The sequence below is a fragment of the Marmota monax genome, unplaced genomic scaffold, assembly GCF_021218885.2.
Source record: "Marmota monax isolate L192 unplaced genomic scaffold, Marmota_monax_Labrador192_F-V1.1 WCK01_AAM20220418_F8-fsc00296, whole genome shotgun sequence".
NCBI lineage: Eukaryota > Metazoa > Chordata > Mammalia > Rodentia > Sciuridae > Marmota > Marmota monax.
The window spans coordinates 1,396,789-1,416,371 of NW_026694723.1; the positions used below are offsets into that span (position 1 = coordinate 1,396,789).

The 19,583-nt window shown below is 39.6% G+C and overlaps 2 protein-coding genes and 1 non-coding gene across 4 annotated transcripts in view; 2 read left to right on the forward strand and 1 right to left on the reverse strand.

Annotated features, from left to right (window-relative positions):
* Nucleotides 1–17,827, forward strand: part of LOC124078925 (conserved oligomeric Golgi complex subunit 7) — a gene marked incomplete at its 3' end in the record, with an annotated part of 37,572 nt that extends 19,745 nt beyond the window's left edge. For both annotated transcript variants that reach the window (XM_046424026.2, XM_046424027.1), the window contains 3 exon segments: nucleotides 7,805–7,887; nucleotides 8,651–8,773; nucleotides 17,629–17,827. In XM_046424026.2, the coding sequence (XP_046279982.1) occupies nucleotides 7,805–7,887; nucleotides 8,651–8,773; nucleotides 17,629–17,827 (405 nt within the window).
* Nucleotides 930–3,939, forward strand: LOC124078927 (protein BTG4-like). The gene has a single exon (XM_046424030.2). It carries the CDS (start codon nucleotides 1,799–1,801, stop codon nucleotides 2,489–2,491), a length of 693 nt encoding a protein of 230 aa, XP_046279986.1. The 5' UTR covers nucleotides 930–1,798; the 3' UTR covers nucleotides 2,492–3,939.
* On the reverse strand, nucleotides 13,858–13,990 carry LOC124078934 (small nucleolar RNA SNORA42/SNORA80 family). Its single transcript, XR_006847110.1, has one exon. It is a non-coding gene; the product is annotated as a small nucleolar RNA SNORA42/SNORA80 family (small nucleolar RNA).
* Nucleotides 17,828–19,583: the final 1,756 nt, after the last annotated feature.

Below are 19,583 nucleotides of genomic sequence, written 5' to 3' on the forward strand. Positions count from 1 at the left end.
AAGTGCCTTTTCAGCATCTATCAAGATTAATTTGTTATTTTTATTTCCACTCACCTACTAACTTGATAAATCATAAATAACATTTCGAGTATGACTCCATTCTTGCATTTTAAGAACAAACCTTGCATGTTTACTCTGTGTGTGTATGTGTATAAATGTACTGCTAGATATTTGTTAATCTTATTTAGATTTTTTTTTATTGAGATACCATAAGTGAATATCTTTGCTGGGTTGTGGTATCATGACTGTGTTGGCTTCTTGGAAGCCACCTTGGAAAACCTTCATGTTTTTCCTTCTTGCTCTATTAATATTTAAATAGCATTTTTATTAAGTATTGCCATGGCCCCATTGAATGATTTTTATCTCAGTTCATCTTGGGTATTAAATATCATGAGCTCTGCTTTCTTTTTGTTTCTATTTGCTTTAGTTTGTCTTTGCCTTGTTTATAATCTTCAGACTTTCTGAGATGTTTTATTTTAGAGTTGTCTATTACAAATGACACATAGTTGAATTTTGCTTTTTTTCCTTAATATATATATTTTTTAGTTGTCAATGGATCTTTTGTATTATGTATCTTTATGTGGTGCTGAGGATCAAACCCAGGGCCTCACACATGCTAGGCAAGTGCTCTACCACTGAGCCACACTCCAGTCCAAATTTTGTTTTTAAATCTAGTCCTTGTATGTCTTTTAATAATAATTTTCATCCCATCTAGGTTTTATTTTTTTAAAACAGAAATTTCCAGTCTTTTATGTGTCTATTTTTATATTTTTTGCTTGTATGTTTCTTTCCATTTCCTTTGTTCTCTATGCTGTATGATTTCTTTATAATTTTTCTCAAAGACAATTTGAAATACATATATATATATATATATATATATATATATATATATATATATATATATATATATACACACACACACACATATATATAAAACTTCATTTTAGTTTTACTTGTGATTTTTAACTTCAAAAAGTAAGATGAAAATTTTTCCCAGTCTGTCAACTTCATACATGCAGTAATATCTGATTCCCCTACTCCTGTACTTACATTCCTCTTTCTGCCTCCTGCCCTTCCCTGTCTCCCTTATCAGATAATGATTTGCAGATATTTTCTCTCATTCTGTGGGATTAGTTCTTTTCCTCAGCCCTGGGGACTGAACCCAGGCCCTTGTGCTTGCTAGGCAAGTTGCTCTACCATTGAGTTATATTACCAGCCTCTGCTTTTATATATATATATAATTTTTAAAGTCTGAGGGTCTGGCTCAGTTGCTCACACAGGCCTCAAACTTGGGATTCTCCTGCTTTAGCCTCCTGAATATCTTATTTTTGTAAGAGTCCATCTTTTTTCTTTTGCATATGGATATCCAATTTTCTGAGCTGAAAAAATTTCCTTTCTCCTTTGAATGATCTTGGCATTCTTTTTTTTTTTTTTGGCACAAGGGTACCAGGGATTGAACTCGGGCGCTTAACAACCATTGTGAGCCACATCCCCAGCCCTTTCTTGTATTTTATTTAGAGACAGGGTCTCACTGAATTGCTTAATGCCTCGCTTTTTGCCGAGGCTGTTTGAACTTGTGATCCTCCTGCCTCAGCCTCCCAAGCTGCTGGTGTTACAGGCATGTGCCACCGTGCCTGACTGATCTTGGCTCTCTTGTTGCAAATCATTTGAAGGTGTGAGTGAGATCTGGCAGCAAGAAGTGTATAGCATAGTTGGTCTTTAAACTCTGGTCTAATTTTGTGGGGACTAAAGAGATTTTTCTGTGGTTTCAGGTCTCCTCATAGGTTGTTTTGGAATCATGAGAGATGAAATTGCAGTAGCAGTTTTCTTTGTCACAAGATTGGTGAAGGAACATGAAAAACTGAGTAAACAGCAAATAGAAAAATTTGCAGAAAAGCTGATGATAATCTTGTTTGAAACATACAGAGGTCACTGGCACCCTGGTTGCCCTTCCAAAGGGCAAGCCTTCAGGTGTATCAGGATAAACAATCAGAATAAAGACCCCATTTTAGAAAGGGCTTGTGCTGAGAGTAATGTGAATTTTTCTCACCTGGGACTTCCAAAGGAGCTGACCCTATGGGTAGATCCCTTTGAAGTGTGCTGTAGGTATGGTGAGAAAAACCATCCATTTATAATTGCTTCTTTTAAGGGCAGATGGGAGGAATGGGAACTGTCCCAACAAATCAGTTATGCTGTTAATAAAGCCACATTAGACTACTCCTCTGGCACTTCTTCTGATGAAGAAAGTTGTAGCAAGGAACCCCGGATCATTCCTAAAGTCAGCAATCCGAAGAGTATCTATCAGATGGAAAACTTAAGACAGCCCTTTCAATCTTGGTTCCACATCCCCCGCAAAAAGAATGTGATGGATGGGCGCATAGGCCTCCCAGGGAATGTGCATCATGTCTTGCATAAGAATTTTAAGTGTTATAGGCAGCCTGCTGCTGTGCACCGGGTGGACAGGTACCACTGGATCAACACAAAACATTAACATGGTGGCCAGACGTGTGTTGGGAGAGAGATCAGAGGAGAGGCTTCATTTTCTCTAAAAAGAAAGCAAATTGAAGGTTGAGAGGCCCATGCAATAGAAAAAAAATAAACAACCACATTAGGGACTGGATTGTGTGATGGTGAATCCTCACACACAGATCCCAACTCTGTTCTTAGCTGTGCTTTTTAAAAACATACATTGGACTTTATTAAAATTAAATACTTTTGTTCAGCAAAAGGTAATGAAAAAAGAAGCCACGGACTAAGAGAAAATATTTGCAAATCACATTTTGACCAAGATTTATATCCAGAAAAAATTTTAAAAATCCTCAAGATTCAAATGAGAAAATAACCAAAAAACAAAATGGTCCCAAATTCTGAACCCCTCACCTAAGAGATATAAAAATGTCAATAAAGAAGATGAAAATTAAGCAGATAAAAATTAAAACTACACTGAGAATTGTAACATGTACCATACTGATTCAGGATACTGATATGTGTATATAAGGGCAGGAAGTATATGGAAAATTTCTGTATTTTCTCTTAGTTGTACTTTTAATTCTTAGTTTTATATGAAGTTTTATGTAAAACCAGTAAATATATTCAATATGGTATGAAATGAAGCTATTGACCTGGATAAGAGTCAACGAATTATGACAATTGACAGTTTAAATAAATGTACTGTTTTAAATACTTTCAAATAAAAAAAAAAAAAAAAAAGAAAGAAACTCATTTGACCATGTATATGGGGGTCTGTTTCTGGTTCCACTGTTAATCTGAATCCACAGAATATAGTCTATATATAAACTATATTAAGACATATAGTTTGTATGTCTGTACTTATGTTAGAACTACACTGTTTTCATTGTTGAAACTTTATAGTAAGTTTTTTAAAAAAATATATTTATTTTTTAGTTGTAGCTGCACACAATACCTTTATTTATATGTGGTGCTGAGGATCGAAACCATGGCCTTGCACATGCTAGGCGAGCATTCTGCCACTGAGCCACCACCCCAGCCCCTTAGTAAGTTTTGAAGTCAGGAAGTATGAGACTTTCATTTTGTTTTCAGAATGATTTGATTATTCAGGGACCCTTGAGATTTCATATAAATTTGAGGATAGATTTTTTGTTTCTGCAAAAATTGTTGAGATTTGGGAAGGAATTGCATTAAACCTATAGATCACTTTGACTAGTATTGACATCTTAATGATATTAAGTCTTCTGAACCATAAACATGAGATGTCTCTCTGTTTATTTGTGTCTTTAATTTCTTTCAGCAGTGCTTTGTAGTTTTCAGTGTATGTCTTTTAGCTATTTGGTTAAGTTTATTACTAAGTATTTTATTCTTTTTGATGTTAGTGTAACTGAAATTTTTAAAAAATATTTTTTTAAAATTTTAAAAATATTTAATAATGCTCATTATTAAAATAACTGATTTTTTTAAACAACTGGGTTTTGTGTATTGATTTGATTTTGCATCCTGCAGCTTTGCTAAACTTATTAGTTCTAATAGAATTTTTTTTTTTTTTTTAATGGTACTGGGGGGTTGAACTACCTACTGCTGAGCTACGTTCTCAGCCCTCTTTATTTATTTTTATTTTGAGACACAGTCTCGCTAGGCTTCCTGGGCTGGCCTCAAACCTGTGATCCTCCCAACCTCAGACTCCTGAGTAGCTGGGATTACAAGTGTGCATTACTGTACTCAGCTCTAAGAGGATTTTTGCAGAATCTTTAGGGTTTTCTATATATAAGATTTTGCCTGCAAACAGAGATAATTCTTTTTTCCTATTTGAATTACTTTAATTTTCCTTGCTAATTTCTCTGATTAATACTTTCCTTAATACATTCAATAGCATTGGAGAAAGTGGACATCCTTTTCTTGTTTCTAATTTTAGAGGAAAGACTTGGAATAATCTTCACCATTGAATATTTTGTTAGCTATGAGCTTTACAAAATTATATGGGGGCTGGGGATGTGGCTCAAGCGGTAGCGCTCTCTCCTGGCATGCGTGCGGCCCGGGTTCAATCCTCAGCACCACATACAAACAAAGATGTTGTGTCTGCCAAAAAGTAAAAAATAAAAAAAATTAAAAAAAATTTATATGGGCAGCCAGGCACAGTGACACACCTAATCCCAGCTGCTTGGAAGACTGAGGCAGGAGGATCACAAGTTCAAGACTAGCCTCAGCAATTTAGCCAGACCCTATATCAAAATAAAAAGGGATGGGAATGTAAACCCAGGGTGATCTTGGTGGTACAGTGCCCCTGGGCTCGATCCTCAGTGCCCCCAAAATGTAATGAATTGAAAAGAGAAAGTATATGGCTTTCATTATGTTAAGGTAGTTTCCTTCTATTTCTAGTCTGTTGAGTGTTTTTTAACATGAGAGAGTATTGAATTGCGTTAAATGCCTTGTCTACATCAATTAAGGAGATCACCCCCCCCCCTTCATTTTGTTACTGTGGAGTAGTTATTGATTCTTGCATTGTTAAACCATCCTGGCACACAGGAATAAATTCCACTTGGTCATGGTGTATAATCCTTTTTTAAAAAAAATATGTAATTAGTTGTAGATGGACACAATATCTCTGTTTCATTTATTTATTTTTTTTATGTGGTGCTTAGGATTGAGCCCAGTGCCTCACACATGTGAGGCAAGCACTCAACCACTGAGCTCCAACCCTAGCCCACTGAGCTACAACCACAGCCCTGTATAATCCTTTTAATGTTGTATTTAGTTTATCAGGATTTCATTGAGAATTTTTGTGTCAATATTTATCAGGGATATTGGTCTATAGTTTTCTTGTAGTTCTTTGTCTATTTTTGGCATCATGGTAGTGCTAGTCTCAAAATAAATTACGAAGTGTTCCTTCCTCTGTAATTTTTTTGGAAGAACTTGAAAAAATTGGTGTTAATTCTTCTTTAAATGTATAAAAGAATTCACCTAGAAAACCATCCAGTCCTGAGTTTTTTGTTTTCAAGAGATTTCTGATCACTGATTCAATCTTCTTATTAGTTGTAAGTCTATACAGAGTTTTTCTATTTCTATAAAGTTCATTTTTTAAAGAATCATCCATTTTATCTAGGTTATTCAGTGTGTTGATATATAATTATTCAAAGTACTCAGTGTGATCCTTTTTATTTCTGTGGCAATGGTAGTAATGCTTTCTCTTTCACTTCTGGTTTTAGTTGTCTTAAGTCCTTTCTCTTTTTCATAGTGAATCTAAGTAAAGATTTGTCAAAGATTCCTTTTCAAAGAATCATTGATTTTTCTCTTTAGTTTCTTATTCTCTATTTTATTTATTTCTGCTTTAATCTTTATTATTTCTTTCCTTTTGCTGTCTTTGGTTTTAGTTTATCTTGTTTCTTCTTAAGATTTAGAGTTAGGTTGTTGTTGTTATCATTATCATTTTTGTTATTATTTTGTGGTGCTGGGAGTGGAACCCAGGGCCTGTGCGTGCTGGGCAAGTGCTTTACCATTGAGCTACATCCCAGCTGAGGTCTTTTTGGGTGTGTTTATAGCTATGAATTACTTTGCGTAGTTGCTTTCACTGCATCCCATAAATTTGGTATATTGTGTTTTCATTTCCATCTGTCTACAAGCATTTTCTAATTTTCCTCAGAATTTCTTCTTTAACCTAATTGCTGTTTAAAAGCTTATTGTTTAATTTTCACATATTTTTAATTTTCTAATTCTCTCTCTACTGTTGATCTCTAATTTATTTCTGTTGTGATGAGAAAAGATGCTGTATGATTTCCATGGTTTCCACCTTTTAAAATTTATTAGCACTTATTTTATGGTCTAACTTATGGTCTGTCCTGGAGAATATTCCCTGTTTACTGGGAAGAACATATTTTGCTGTTTGTGATTGTCGGGTCTAATTGGTTTAGATTGTGGTTCAATTCCTGTTTCCTATTTGATCTTCTCTATCTTGATATAACTTCTGCACGTGCCATTTGCTGTTTTGGCAAATTCTGCTTTATTATTCATTTAAAGAAATTCTACTCTATAGGGTAGATGTTTTGAAAGTTGTGATTATACCTTGAGACAAGGCACACATTGTAGCAGTTGCTTCCTAAAAGTGTTGTTTAAATGTCCATCTAAACGTTAGTATGTCAGAGTGTGATGGTATTATCAGTAGATTTTTCTTCTTATTCTGTTTTCCACTTTTTCTTCCATGAACATGTTACTGATAATGCTGAAAAACAATGCTATTTCAACAGTCTTCAACTTAGTGTAGTTATTGAGTGTCTACTGTGTGTGGTGCTAATTTCTGGGGACAGTGAAACAAGATAGGAAATGTTACAGCTTTCCTTGGAGCTTGTGTTCGTGGATGATAAAGACAGATATTATGTAAGTAATAAATAAAACAAGTGTAGACTGAGATTATTTCTGTGAAGGGAAGGCATGACAGGACTCAGGAGGAACCTAGTCTAGGTTGGCTGAGGAGAAACCAGAAGATCGTCTTAGATACAGTAAGTACAGAGACCCTGAGGCAGTTAAGGGCTAGGTTTGTTCTTGGCACCTGACAGATGGCCTGCTTCCCCAATGTTTTTCAGTTCATATAAATACTGGATTGACACGTCAGATGAAATCGCTGCTTTTGTAGGCCAGAACATTGGACGCCAGCACTTCAACCTCTGCTGTAGTTTGCAGTCCTGCAAGTCACTAAAACTCTCTGGGCTGCAGTTTTCTTGCCTACAAAATGAGGTCAATTATCAGTTATTTTAGGTACTTGTCGCTAACAGTTTGTGATTCAAATCAGGGCCAGGACTAGGTGAGGCAAGTGGTTGTGTGCTTGCACAACCCCGAGAGTGATAGCTTCTTTAAATTTCATACCCCAGGCTTGCCCCCCAGCCCGGTGCCAACCCTGATTCTAGTTCAGTTTACTGTTCAGATGTGCTGATTGATTTGCTGATGTATAATGTCAGCTCTATTAGTGATGCTTGTCAGGGATGCTTGTTGACTTTAACAAGCAGAGCTTGTGGTGTCTGATTATTGGGTAACATACTCTGCTCCTAACATTACTTATTTTTCATATTTATGATCCCCATGCATGAGTTAATTCATTATCTAGTTAGGAACTTCTGAATACTAGTTATAAAGCCACATTTTAAAAATACTTTTATTTTATTTATTCTATTTTTATGTGGTGTTGAGGATCAAACCCAGTGCCTCACACGTGCTAGGCGGGCGCTCAACCACTGAACTATAACCCCAGCCCTAGAACCACATTTAACCTAGTGAATTATTTCTCTTGGCTATATCAGAAAACCTCGTAACAGTCTTATATGTGTTTTATGTTGTTCTTTAGATCAGTCCAAAATGTTTGTGAAGATTTTTACTGAAATTGACCGGATGCCCCAGCTCCTTGCATACTATTACAAGTGTCACAAGGTAAGAAGCTGCAAACCATTACAATTGTGGAGTGCTCATAGCTCTGGCAACAGCAAGTTTTAGACTTGAGGGCTGTTTTTCTTTCCATTAACCAGTAGGGGGCACTCTTGGTCCAGCGTATGGACACATCTAATTGCCAGTTGGAAAACATTTCATCAGTTTTCATCCTCTTTTGTATTTACAGCTGGATTCATTTAGATGGATTCAAACAGACTTGAAAAATTGTTTTAATTTATTCCCATTTTTGTATCTTAAGGGAGATTCATGTCTTAAGCTTTATTGTGCCTTTCAGCAAACTGTAAGACTTTTTTAAGTTTTGTGTGGTTGTTGAAGTTAGGTTACCAAAACACTCAGCAGCTTCCTGGGCTGACCTCCATTCCTTGAAGCCCAGTCGTTCAAGCCCCTGTGTCCTTGAAGCAGTAAGGAGAGGACATGAAGCTTTAGCACCAACTCATAGCCACCTCTAAGGTCTCTTCTGAAGAGCGCAGCGCACTGGGTGGAGCACCCTGGCATGTCTTTGGGGCAGGGTAAAAGGAGAGAGGTACTTGGAGGTGACAGATTCAAGTTTGGATGATTATTAGAAGAGATTACTGTTTTTGTTTGTTTTCTGCCTTTTTAGGAAAAAAAAAAGAATGGATTCAGTGGGCACTTGGCTCGGGACAGCAGGCAGCAGTGCTCACTGGGGTGGTGGAAGGGAAGGGCAGTTGGAGCAGGCAGCTTATTTAGTGCACCCAGCAAGGTCCTCTCTGTTGTGCCTCTGCAGGTGCAGCTTTTGGCAGCCTGGCAAGAGCTGTGCCAGAGTGACCTGCCCCTGGACCGCCAGCTCACCGGCCTCTATGACGCCTTGCTCGCTGCTTGGCACACGCAAATCCAGTGGGCCACGCAGGTAACAGCTTACTTGGTTTTAGGGGAATGGGTAACTGGCTGGGAGCACCTGCTCTCAGCTGCAGAGCCCCACGGGAAATGTCCCCATCTGTCACCATCACCCAAGGGGTTAAAAGATAGGCTTGGAAACCCAGGGCAGTGAAGTCCTTAGGTTTCCATTAAAGCTCTTCTTATCACTCTTATCTGTATCTTAAGTGGAATCTAATGTGACAGTGTTGCCTGTGGTTCAGCTAGGGAGCCTTTGGAATTCCTGGAAGCCGTTATCTTCACATCTGAAAGCAGGAGGCCCCTAGTCAGGCGGTGGTGGAGTGAACAGGCTGTTTATATCTTAACCTCAGGTAAAGCTTACCTGGCCTGCAGTTACTTTCCCTTCTCTCACAAGACATCAAGAGTTAGAGGAAGAGTATAGTGTTGAAGGTACCCTCTGAGCAGGGGCAATGAAACAGAGGGTTCAGGAGGAAGCTTCCCATCACTTACCCTCGCCAGGTCTCTAGGCGTTTCCAGACGGAGGGGAATGGAGCGTCACTGCTTCGTCCGCAGGCCAGGAGGGCAGCAGACCCTCTTCTAGAAGGGGAGCAGCCTGAGTACTTGGGGTGATGACGGACTGGGCTTATTGGTGGTGTGGCTTATTATTTTTCTCGTCATTAGTTGTGGATTGCTCTTTAGATGTTCATCAGTCATTTGGTGGAATAAACTCAAATGTACTGGAGAGATTCCCTGCACAGGGTCATGGTGTTGAGGATGGCTAAAGCCCTTTTCTCCATCCTGGCTTCTTCTTCCTTGAACTAACCTAATTCAAACTTAGGCAGGTTTTGTTTGCTTGTTTTTTTGAGGAGAAAAAGAACCTCAGTGGTTTTTGTGTGATCACGAGTTTTCAGCAGGTCTGTCTGCTCACACCCGTTTACCGTCCGGGCCTCTTCTACCACTTCTCAAACCACAGGAGAAAAACGGCTCGTGCCTGTACATACAAATGCCCTTCCTCGTCTGTGAATCATCTAGGAGAAAGAACTGGGGCTTCTCAGACTTCTGCTTCGTCCTCACTGTTAGTTTTGAAGGCATAAGTTTATGCTTATTTATACCTTTGGCCTGTGGCCCGTTTTCTTTACGGGATGTGAGCATGTGAGGTGGGCTTTCATCTCCAGAAGCTCAGGAGAGTGCAGGTGAGGCCAAGGCCGCAGGGTCTGTAGGTGTGTCTCCTCCACATTTCTGTTTCCCTAGGTTTTAAATGAACCTTTTCCCGCCTGTTGCTGGGGATCAAACTGAGGGCCTTGCACATACTAAGCAGGTGCTCTAACTGAACTGCACCCCTGGCCCTCCCCCAGTATTTTAGTATGAAAAATACCCAACACATAAAAAGGCTGAAATAATTCTACAGTGAATACCTGTGTACCTACCTCACAGCTGGACAGTGAACATTTTGCTGTTTGCTTTGTCACAGATTTATCCTTCTATCCGTCGTCTGTCTACTCATCAAATATTTTTTGATTCATTTCAAAATAAGTTGGGATATAACATTCATTTAAGAACACGTATATGTATATGTACACATGTGTATTATTAACTAGAGTTCAAGTATTTGTGTTTTTTCGAAGTAAAATTATGAAATGCAGTGATCTTAAATATATCATTTGATTAGTTCAAACAAATGCAAATAGATGAGACCTTATCCTCTTTCTAGACACGAATCATTACCATCCACCTAGAAAGTTCTCTCATACTTCTTCCCGGGCAGCTATTGCTCTCATGTTCCCCCCATATAAATTAATTTAGCCTGCTGTGGGATTTCCCGCAGATGGAAAACACCCTGTGGCAAAGCATCTTTGTTGTTGTGGCAAGGTTTCTTTCATCTGGTGGGTTTTTGAGACTTACTCATTTGTATGTATTGCTAGTTTGTTCCCTTTTATTGCTGAATTCTGTTACATTCTGTTACATGATGTGAATAGACATCATTTAAAAAAATTTTTTTGAGATGTTGATGAACCTTTATTTTATTCATTTATTTATATGCAGTGCTGAGAATTGAACCCAGTGCCTCACACATGCTAGGCAAGAGCTCTACCACTGAGACATCGTTTTGTTTGCACATTTTCTTATTGATGGACACTTGATCTACTTGATCTCATTCTAGTTTGGGACTACTATGAATAAAGCTGCTATGAACATTGTTCTATAAGTGTTTTTTTTTTAAGACACATGTCTTCATATCTCCTGAGTAAACACCTAGGAGTGGAATTCTGAGATCATAGGGCAGGTGTATATTTGGATTTATAGGAAACTGCCAGGCCTTTTTCTAAAATACTTGTCCTTATTGCACTCCCACACAGTGTGAGAGTTCTGATTGCTTCCTGTGCTTGCTAACATGGGGTGTTGTCTGTCTTCTTAATTTTAGCCATTCTGATGGGTGTGCAGTAGTGTCCCATTGTGGTTTTAATTTGCATTTCCCTGATGACTAAGGGCACTAAGCACCTATTCTTGTGCTTCATGGCCATTTGGATGTCTTCCTTTGTGAAGTGTCTATTCAGGTCCTTTGCCCATGTGAAACATTGGGTTGTTTGCCTTTTTATTATTTAGTTGTAGGAGTTCTTTATATATTTTGGGCACAAGTCCTTTGTCAGATATGTTTGTAGACATTTGCACATTTTCTTCCAGTCTGTGGCTCGAACAGAGGTTTTATTTTTAATTTTTAAACTTTTTTTGCAATGCTGGGGATCAAACTCAGGCCCTTGCAGGTTCTGGGCAGGCACTGAGCAAGCACTCCATCACCGAACTACATCCTAGCTCTGAGTAGGAGTTTCGATTTTGATGAAGCCTATCATTTTGTTTTTTCTTTTATGGTTGTTGCTTTCTGTATCCTAAGAAGTCATTGCTAGTCCTCAAGTTTCAAGGATATTCTTCCATGTTTTCTTCTACGAGTTTGTTTAGCTTTTAACATTTAGATCCGTGGTCCATCCTGAATTAGCTTTTGTGTGTAGTGAAGGCAGGGCTGGACTATCTTTCTGTGGCCCAAGTTGATAAGTCTGGTCTTACTTAAATGACTTGGGGGTGGGGGTGAAGTTAGACTATGGTTGTATTCCAGAGAGTTCTCATTGGTTGGTCGATATGTGAAGTCATGTTCTAGACCTCTAGTGGCATTTTTTTAAAATGCATGTTTCAATTAAGACCCCTAAACCCCTTGTGTTTAGAGGTTTCCCCTTTTTTAAAGTAACTGGACAAAAAAGATTCTGTGGCCATTTCGAAAGAACAACAGAAGTTTACAGACTTAGAACTTGGGGGCTCAGTGATGACCCTTAGCTGTAGAAAATAGTAACTAGACATGGAAAAACTGGGCTGGAGGTGTAGCTAAGTGGTAGGGCATTTGCGTAGCATGTGTGAGGCCCTGGGTTGGATCCCCAGCACTGCAAAAACCAGACCAGAACAAACCAAACCTGATGAATTAAGTTTCATCAAAATTAGAACCTCTGCTTAAGTCATAGACTGGAAGAAAACATCTACAAACATATCTGACAAAGACTTATATCCAGAATATATAAAGTACTCCTACAATTAAAAAACAAAAAGGCAAACAACCCAGTTTTTTAAATGGGCAAAAAACTTGAACAGACACTTCACAAAGGAAGAGATATGAATGGTCAGTAAGCCCACAAGTAGGTGCTCAGTGCCCTTAGTCATCAGGGAAATGCAAATTAAAACGACAGTGGGATAATGCTGCACACACCCACCAGACGGCTACAATAAAAAGAGTAACAATACCAAACTATGAATAATGGGCAAGTCTCGCAATATTTAAAAATACGAAATATAAGAGAACTTTTGAAGTAAATTTAAAATAAAGAATTTGGTGGACCTGGGCGTGGTGGAGCACGCCTATAATCCCAGTGGCTCAGGAGCCTGAGTCAGGAGGATCGTGAGTTCAAAGTCAGCCTCAGCAAAAGTGAGGCACTAAGCAGCTCAGTGAGACCCTGTCTCTAAATAAAATACCAGATAGGGCTGGGGGTGGGGCTCAGTGCCCCTGAGTTTAATCCCTGGTACTGCCCCCCACCCCTACCCCCACTCCACAAAAAAAGAATTTGGTGGTGATACATAGGGTGAATTACTAAGGAGAGTTGGGAGACAGACAGCCTTTGCCTGGTAGGGATGATGTGGTGCTGTTCAAGTTGATGAAGGAACAATCGTTGAAACAATTGTTAGTAACCAATAAAGGGATTCAAAGAAAGGAAAGTCAGAAGGGAGATTTTCATCCTGGTGAGTGGAGACATTATTGACCGAAGTAGGAAGTTGAAGGGAACACCTGTGGAGTTCAGTGGGGACATGATGGATTCTAATTATGGGTGCTTTTAAGTTCCCAAGTGTCAGTCTAACCGTGACTTCCAGTAGATGGCTGGATGACTGGCTCAGGAAATATAGATTGGAGCATCTGCCACAAGTTGGTCATTTTATAATTTATTGGATTTGATTGTTTCTTCCCCCCTATTTCTTTGTCCCAGACTCTAGCAGGGTGGCACTATGTGGAGTCTAATGTAGGATGTATCAAGGGAAACAAATGTTCTTTGCAGTTTTGTAAATTCTCTGAGAATTAAAAAAATATATACATATTTTGGACCATGTGCATGGCCATCCTATAACCAGTTGCTAAGGATCTTTAATCCTTCTCAGGTTAACTTTTTACACAGTGTAAGATCCGGGGCCTGCCTTGTTCTTTTGCATGCGGACATCCAGTTTTCTGAGAACCGTTTGTTGCCATGATTGTGCTTTTCCTATGAAATGGCCTTGGCACCCAGGTTTAAATCAATTGGCCTTAGATGTCTGGGTCTGCTTCTGGGCTTTCTGTTCTAGTCCACTGGTCTGTGTCTGTCCTTATGCTATCATTATACTTTTGAAAAAGTTTTCAGCCACACCTGAGGTATTGGGATTAGGACTTTACTTATAAATTTTAGGGGGACACAGTTCAGACCATAATATTCCCCTTTCTTCATGAAACTAAACAGGGCGAGTCTTTCAGCTTTGCTCTCCTTTTTCAAGACGATTTTGATTACTTGGGGTACCTTGAGCTTCCAGATGAGTTGTCTTTGTTGCTGTTCCTTTATGCACTGTGCGACCCACTTCAGTGCCAGCAGCCTGTAGACACAGAGGCCAGGCAACGGTTTGGGGGCATAGTTTGCCCTGGCATGGGACACTATGAGAGGCCCAGGGACAAGCCTACATAAATCCAAACCCATGCATTCAAATGAATTTTTGAATGGATTTTTCTATTCCTCAAAAAAAAAAAATACTATTGGTGTTTTGATCAGTGCTTGCATTCCATCTGAAGGTGACTTTGGTTGTGTTGACATCTTAAGAACACTAGGTCTTCAGATTCATGAACATGGATGTCTTCACATATTTGTCTTCTTTCATTTCTTGCTGTTTTGTAGTTTTCAGTGTATAGTTGTTCAGCTTTTTGGTTAAGTTTATTCCTAAATACTTGGTTCTTTTTGATGCTATTGCAGATGGACTTGTTTTATTAATTTCCTTTTCAGATTGTTCATTGTTAGTGTGTTGACAGACAACTGATTTTGTGTGTTGATATTATTACCTGCAACATAGCTGAATTTTAACTCTTAACAGTATTTTGTGGATTATTTTGGATTTTCTACACATAAAACCATGTCATCTGTAAACAGAGATCACTCTGTTTTCAATTTGGACTCCTTTTATTTCTTGTTCTTGTTCTTTTCCAGTTGCTCTGGCGAGAATTTCCGGTACTATGTTGGATAGAGTGGCAAAAGTAGGCTTCTTTGACTTGTTCCTGAACTTAGAAGGAAAAGCGTTCAGTCTTTCACCATTGAGTCTGATGTGAGCTGGGTTTTCACCTATGGCCCTAGCATCTGGAAGAAGTTTCCTTCTATCCCTAGTTTGTTGTATGTTTTGTCATGAAAGGGTATTTTGTTAAATGGATTTTCTGCATTAATTGAGGTGGTCATATGTATTTTCCCCTCATTCTGTTGGCATGATATATTAAATTGATTAATTTTTTACATTGAACTGTTCTTGCATTCCAGGAGTAAATCTCACTTCACGACGGTGCTTACTCCTTTTAGTGTGCTGCTGAACTCAGTTTCTAGTACTTTGTTGAGGATTTTTGCTTATACATTTACAAGGGATATTGGTCTGTGGTTTTCTTGCAGTGTTTCTGTAAGACGCCGCACCACACTACGAATGGGAGACACCACATGACACAGATCACCGGAGAGGTTCCGCTTTATTACAAAAGGCTGTGGGTTTATATAGGTCTAAGGAGAGGTAGCAGGGCTGAGGTCACCCGTTTATTGGCAAGCTCTTCCATATGTCAGTTCCGGAGCCCAAGAAGTTAATTCTTATTGGGGCTAAGGTTTCCCACCCGCAGGATTTGAACATTGGCGCCGGCGGGAACGTTTCGCGCCAGTGAAAGAAAAAAGAGGAGAAAGAGGGTTGTTAGGCACCATGTTGGGGTTTTTCTCTGGAGTGCTGCTGCCATTATATGTTTTCCCAACAGTTTCTATCTGCTTTTCATATTGGGGTGATGCTGACCACACAGAATGAGTTAGGAAGTGTTCTGTGTTAGTTGTAAGGGAGTATCTTGGACTGGCAAGTTTAAGCAACAGAAATTAATCTCCTCAAAATTCTTAAAGTCTTGGAGTCCAAGATAAGGATTGCTTCTTCAGAAGTCTCCTTGCAGACTTGCAGAAGGCCATTTTCTCCCTGTGTCCTTACTCCATATGTGTTTGTTGTCCTGATCTTTTCTTTGAATCAGAACACCAGTCATAGGGGATTAGAGCTCACCCAGATTACATCATAGTACCTTTGCTAACTTTTTTTTTTTTTAAGAGAGAGAGATAAATATTTATTTATTTATTTTTCAGTTTTGGGCGGACACAACATCTTTCTTTGTATGTGGTGCTGAGGATCGAACCCGGGCCGCACGCATGCCAGGCGAGCGTGCTACTGCTTGAGCCACATCCCCAGCCCTACCTTTGTTTTTTAATGTTTTTTTTTAGTTGTGGGTGAACATAATATCTTGATTTCATTTTTATGTGGTGCTGAGGTTTGAACTCAGTGCCTCACATGTGCTAGGTGAGCACTGTACCACTGAGCCACAACCCCAGCTCCCCTTTGCTACCTTTTTAAAGGTCTTGCTGCAAATATAGTCACATTCAAGGTATTGGGATTGGGACTTCACGTACAAATTTCAGGGGAACACAGTTCAGACCATAGCATATTCTCTCTTCTTCAGTTTTATTCCAAGTGTTTTAGAAGGGTTGGCCTTAATTCTTCTTGTATATTTTGTAGAAGTCACCAGTGAAGTCATCTCTGATCTTTTTTTTTTTAAAGAGAGAGAGAGAGAGAATTTTTAATATTTATTTATTTATTTTTTAAGTTTTGGGCGGACACAACATCTCTGTTTGTACTTGGTGCTGAGGATCGAACCCGGGCCGCACGCATGCCAGGCAAGCGCGCTACCGCTTGAGCCACATCCCCAGCTCCTGATTCTGATGTTTTTTTGAGGGGAGGTTTTGATTATTGATTCAATGTCCTTACTATAGGTAGAGGAGGATTCCAGTTCTCTCTTCCTGAGCCAGTTTTGGTGGGTTGTGTTCTAGGAATATGTCCATTTCATTCAGTTTGTTGGCATACAGTTGTTCACAGAATTCCCTTATAATCTTTTTTATTTCTGTAAAATTGGTACAATGCCTTAATTTTATATCTGATTTTAGTAATTTAAGTTCTTTCTCTTTTTTTCTTAATCAGTCCAGGTAAAAGCAGTTTTTTTTTTTAATTTTTGCAAAAACACCTTGCAATTTCTGGTGTAATAGACTTTACTTTTGTTGATTTTCTATCCTCTTATTTATCTCTACTTTAATCCATATTATTTTCTTCTGCTAACCTTGGGTTTAATTTGATCTTTTCCCCCCTAGTTCTTTAATGTGAGCGCTTAGGTCATGCATGTGAGATTTTTCTTTTTCTAATCATACACACCTGCAGCTCTGCAGGCCTCTTAGTATTGCTTTTGCTGCATCCTGTAAGTTTTGTTTTGTTCTTTTCATTTTCATTTATCTCAGAGTATTTTGTAGTGAAATTTGGAATTCTTTTGGGTTTATAGTTTTAAATTTGTACTTTTTTTGGCCTTGGATTTTCCTAAAAAAAAGTTCTTGTATCATCTCATGTTTGTATATATCTAGGTTATGTTTTAACAAAAAAGTACTTAACCAGCCCTGTGGTATAGAGAGAACCCCCTTCTAAGTGAACTATGTACATTATTCAAAAATTTCCCAAGAAATCTAAAGTACATATAATGAGAGAGAAAAGACTATCAATGAATAATTTTAACGGGTCTAGGTACACTCTTCCTTGTGGTCCTTAAGAGAATCCATCAAGATCAGTGTCAAGGAGAGGCTGCAGCCAGACTGAATCTGCATAAAGATCCTTCCAGTTGTGATTCAGTGGATTGCTTTTCTTTCACTGGTGCCCCCACCCCTGCCCCAAAGCCATTTCTCCTTTGGCACCTTCATAGCCCTCCCTCCAGTCAGTTTCTGGTACCATCTAAACACCGCAGGAAAGCATTTAGTAAATTTGTAAATAGGAAGGCACTGGGGGGGTGGGCAGCAGTAGACAGGACAGGACATTGTCCCATCATTCTGGACGCCTTCCAGGTCCTGCAGATTTGCTGTGCTTTCTGAGCACGTTCACTCTGCAATGAGGGGACCTTTGGGCTTGTAGCTCTTGACTAGTCACTTTTTACCTATTAAGGGGATTTCTTCGAGTGATCCAGAAAACAGCTTCTTTAAGAACTCTGTCCTGTTGGTGGCGTGAGCTGACACAGCTGCCTGTTTCCCACTGCAGGTTTTCAAGAACCCTCATGAGGTTGTGACAGTGCTGCTGATCCAGACCCTGGGGGCCTTGGTGCCCTCCCTGCCTATCTGCCTCAGCGCTGGCGTGGAGAGAGCGGGACCCGAGCTGGAGCTCACCAAACTGCTGGAGTTCTACGACACCACTGCCCACTTTGCCAAGGGGTTGGAGGTGGCACTGCTCCCCCACCTACGTAGGCATTCCTTCCTCCCTTCTCCGACTTGTCTTTACTTGCTGTTTTGCAGCTTCTGGGGCCTGGGTTTGTTTCTTTTGCAGGGGACTGTGCAGAAAGGGGAGGATTCCAACACATATGGAAGGTTGTCCACGGAAACTGCCCTTAGGGAAGTGGCTTTAATATACTTGTCTAGTATCCCAGGTATTGTCTAGTGCTTTCTCAGCTCTGGGAACTGATGGACCTTCTGCTGTGGCTTAGCATGTGAAAGAGGCAGGTAGACACAGGTGGCAGGAGCTGGCAACAGGCTTCCCTGGGAGGACAGTGTTCTCTTCATTTCGAGTCACGAAACCTTAGACAGTTCAACCTCAAAAGTAAGTTTGAGGGGACACTTAGGTTGTAGGGGCTTCTGAAGGGGCAACAACAAGTTTGTCGTGACAGCGGAGCTGTGTTAGGACTACAGGTAGCTGTGTGGAAAAGGGCTCTCCTGGTGGCTGAGAGAAAAGCACTCACTCCTCATTCCCATTTGGGGGGATGATGCATGGGATGGTGCATTTTCCTAGCTGTTTTCCGCCTGTGTTAAAACCATCATCAATTTTTAGATATCATAGACCTCGTGACACATGCTGCTGTCAAATCAGGAAGTTGCTTGAGGAAGGCCTTGTTCTGCCATGTGGCTGCTGTGTGTCACTCACTGCGTTTATTTAATAGTGATTCTCTTTAATGACATTTGTGCTTAATTGCCTGGACATTCCAGGGAGTGTGTTTGTTGTTCAGGTTCCTGATGAGTCAGAGGTGTTTTTGGCACACTCGCCTTAGGTGTGGGAGAGGCATGGTGGATGTGGGTGGCTTCCAGAGGACCACGCTGCCCTGGCAGGTGGCTACAGAGTGTGCAGGCCGTGGATCCTGCTGGAGCAGAGTGGGACGAAGGCAGGGCAGGGGACAGGTTGCATTCCGCCCACGGCCATGGACTTTCCTAAGCGAGGAGAACCACCCTCTGCAGAGTCAGATAGAGGAGTGCTTTGTCATCGGCCATGGGAGTACAGATCTGTGACAATGGCTGTGGAAGGTTTCAAAATAATGTTTTGTTTTACTTTTAATTGAAAAACACTTTGGAAACACAAAAAATAAAAGAGAGGCTAAAAGTGACCCATAGCTTCATCACTCAGAGTCACTGACAGCATTGCATTTCTTCCCGGTAATTCAAATGTAAATGCACGTTGTTTTAAGCATTAATAAAAATATTTAGGATGTGCTATATATTTTTATGGTGCTGGGAATTGAACTCAGGGCTTGTACATGTGAGGCAAGCACTCTATCAACTGAGCTCTATCCCCAGCCCAAGATCTGTTTTTTTAATCTATGTTTTTTTAGTTGTGGATGGACACAATACCTTTATTGTATACACACACACACACACACACACACGTATTTTTAAATTTTTTAAAAATTATATATTTAATTATAAACAATTATATTTAATTGTTTTTTAAATTAATCTTTTTTTTGTATAGGGGATTGGACCCATCTGTACTTTACTACTGAGCTATATCCCCAACCCTTTTTTAATGTTTTCTTCTGAGGCAGGGTCTCACTAAGTTGTTGAAGCTGGCCTTGAACTTATGATCCTCCTGTCTCAACCTCCCGAGTTACTGGGATCACAGGCGTGCACCACCGCACCTGGCAGTGGCTTATAATTTTTTAGCCACTATTATAAGTACAACTGTTATGAACTATATTACCCATTAATGTTTAAACCTAATTCTGATTGGTCCTT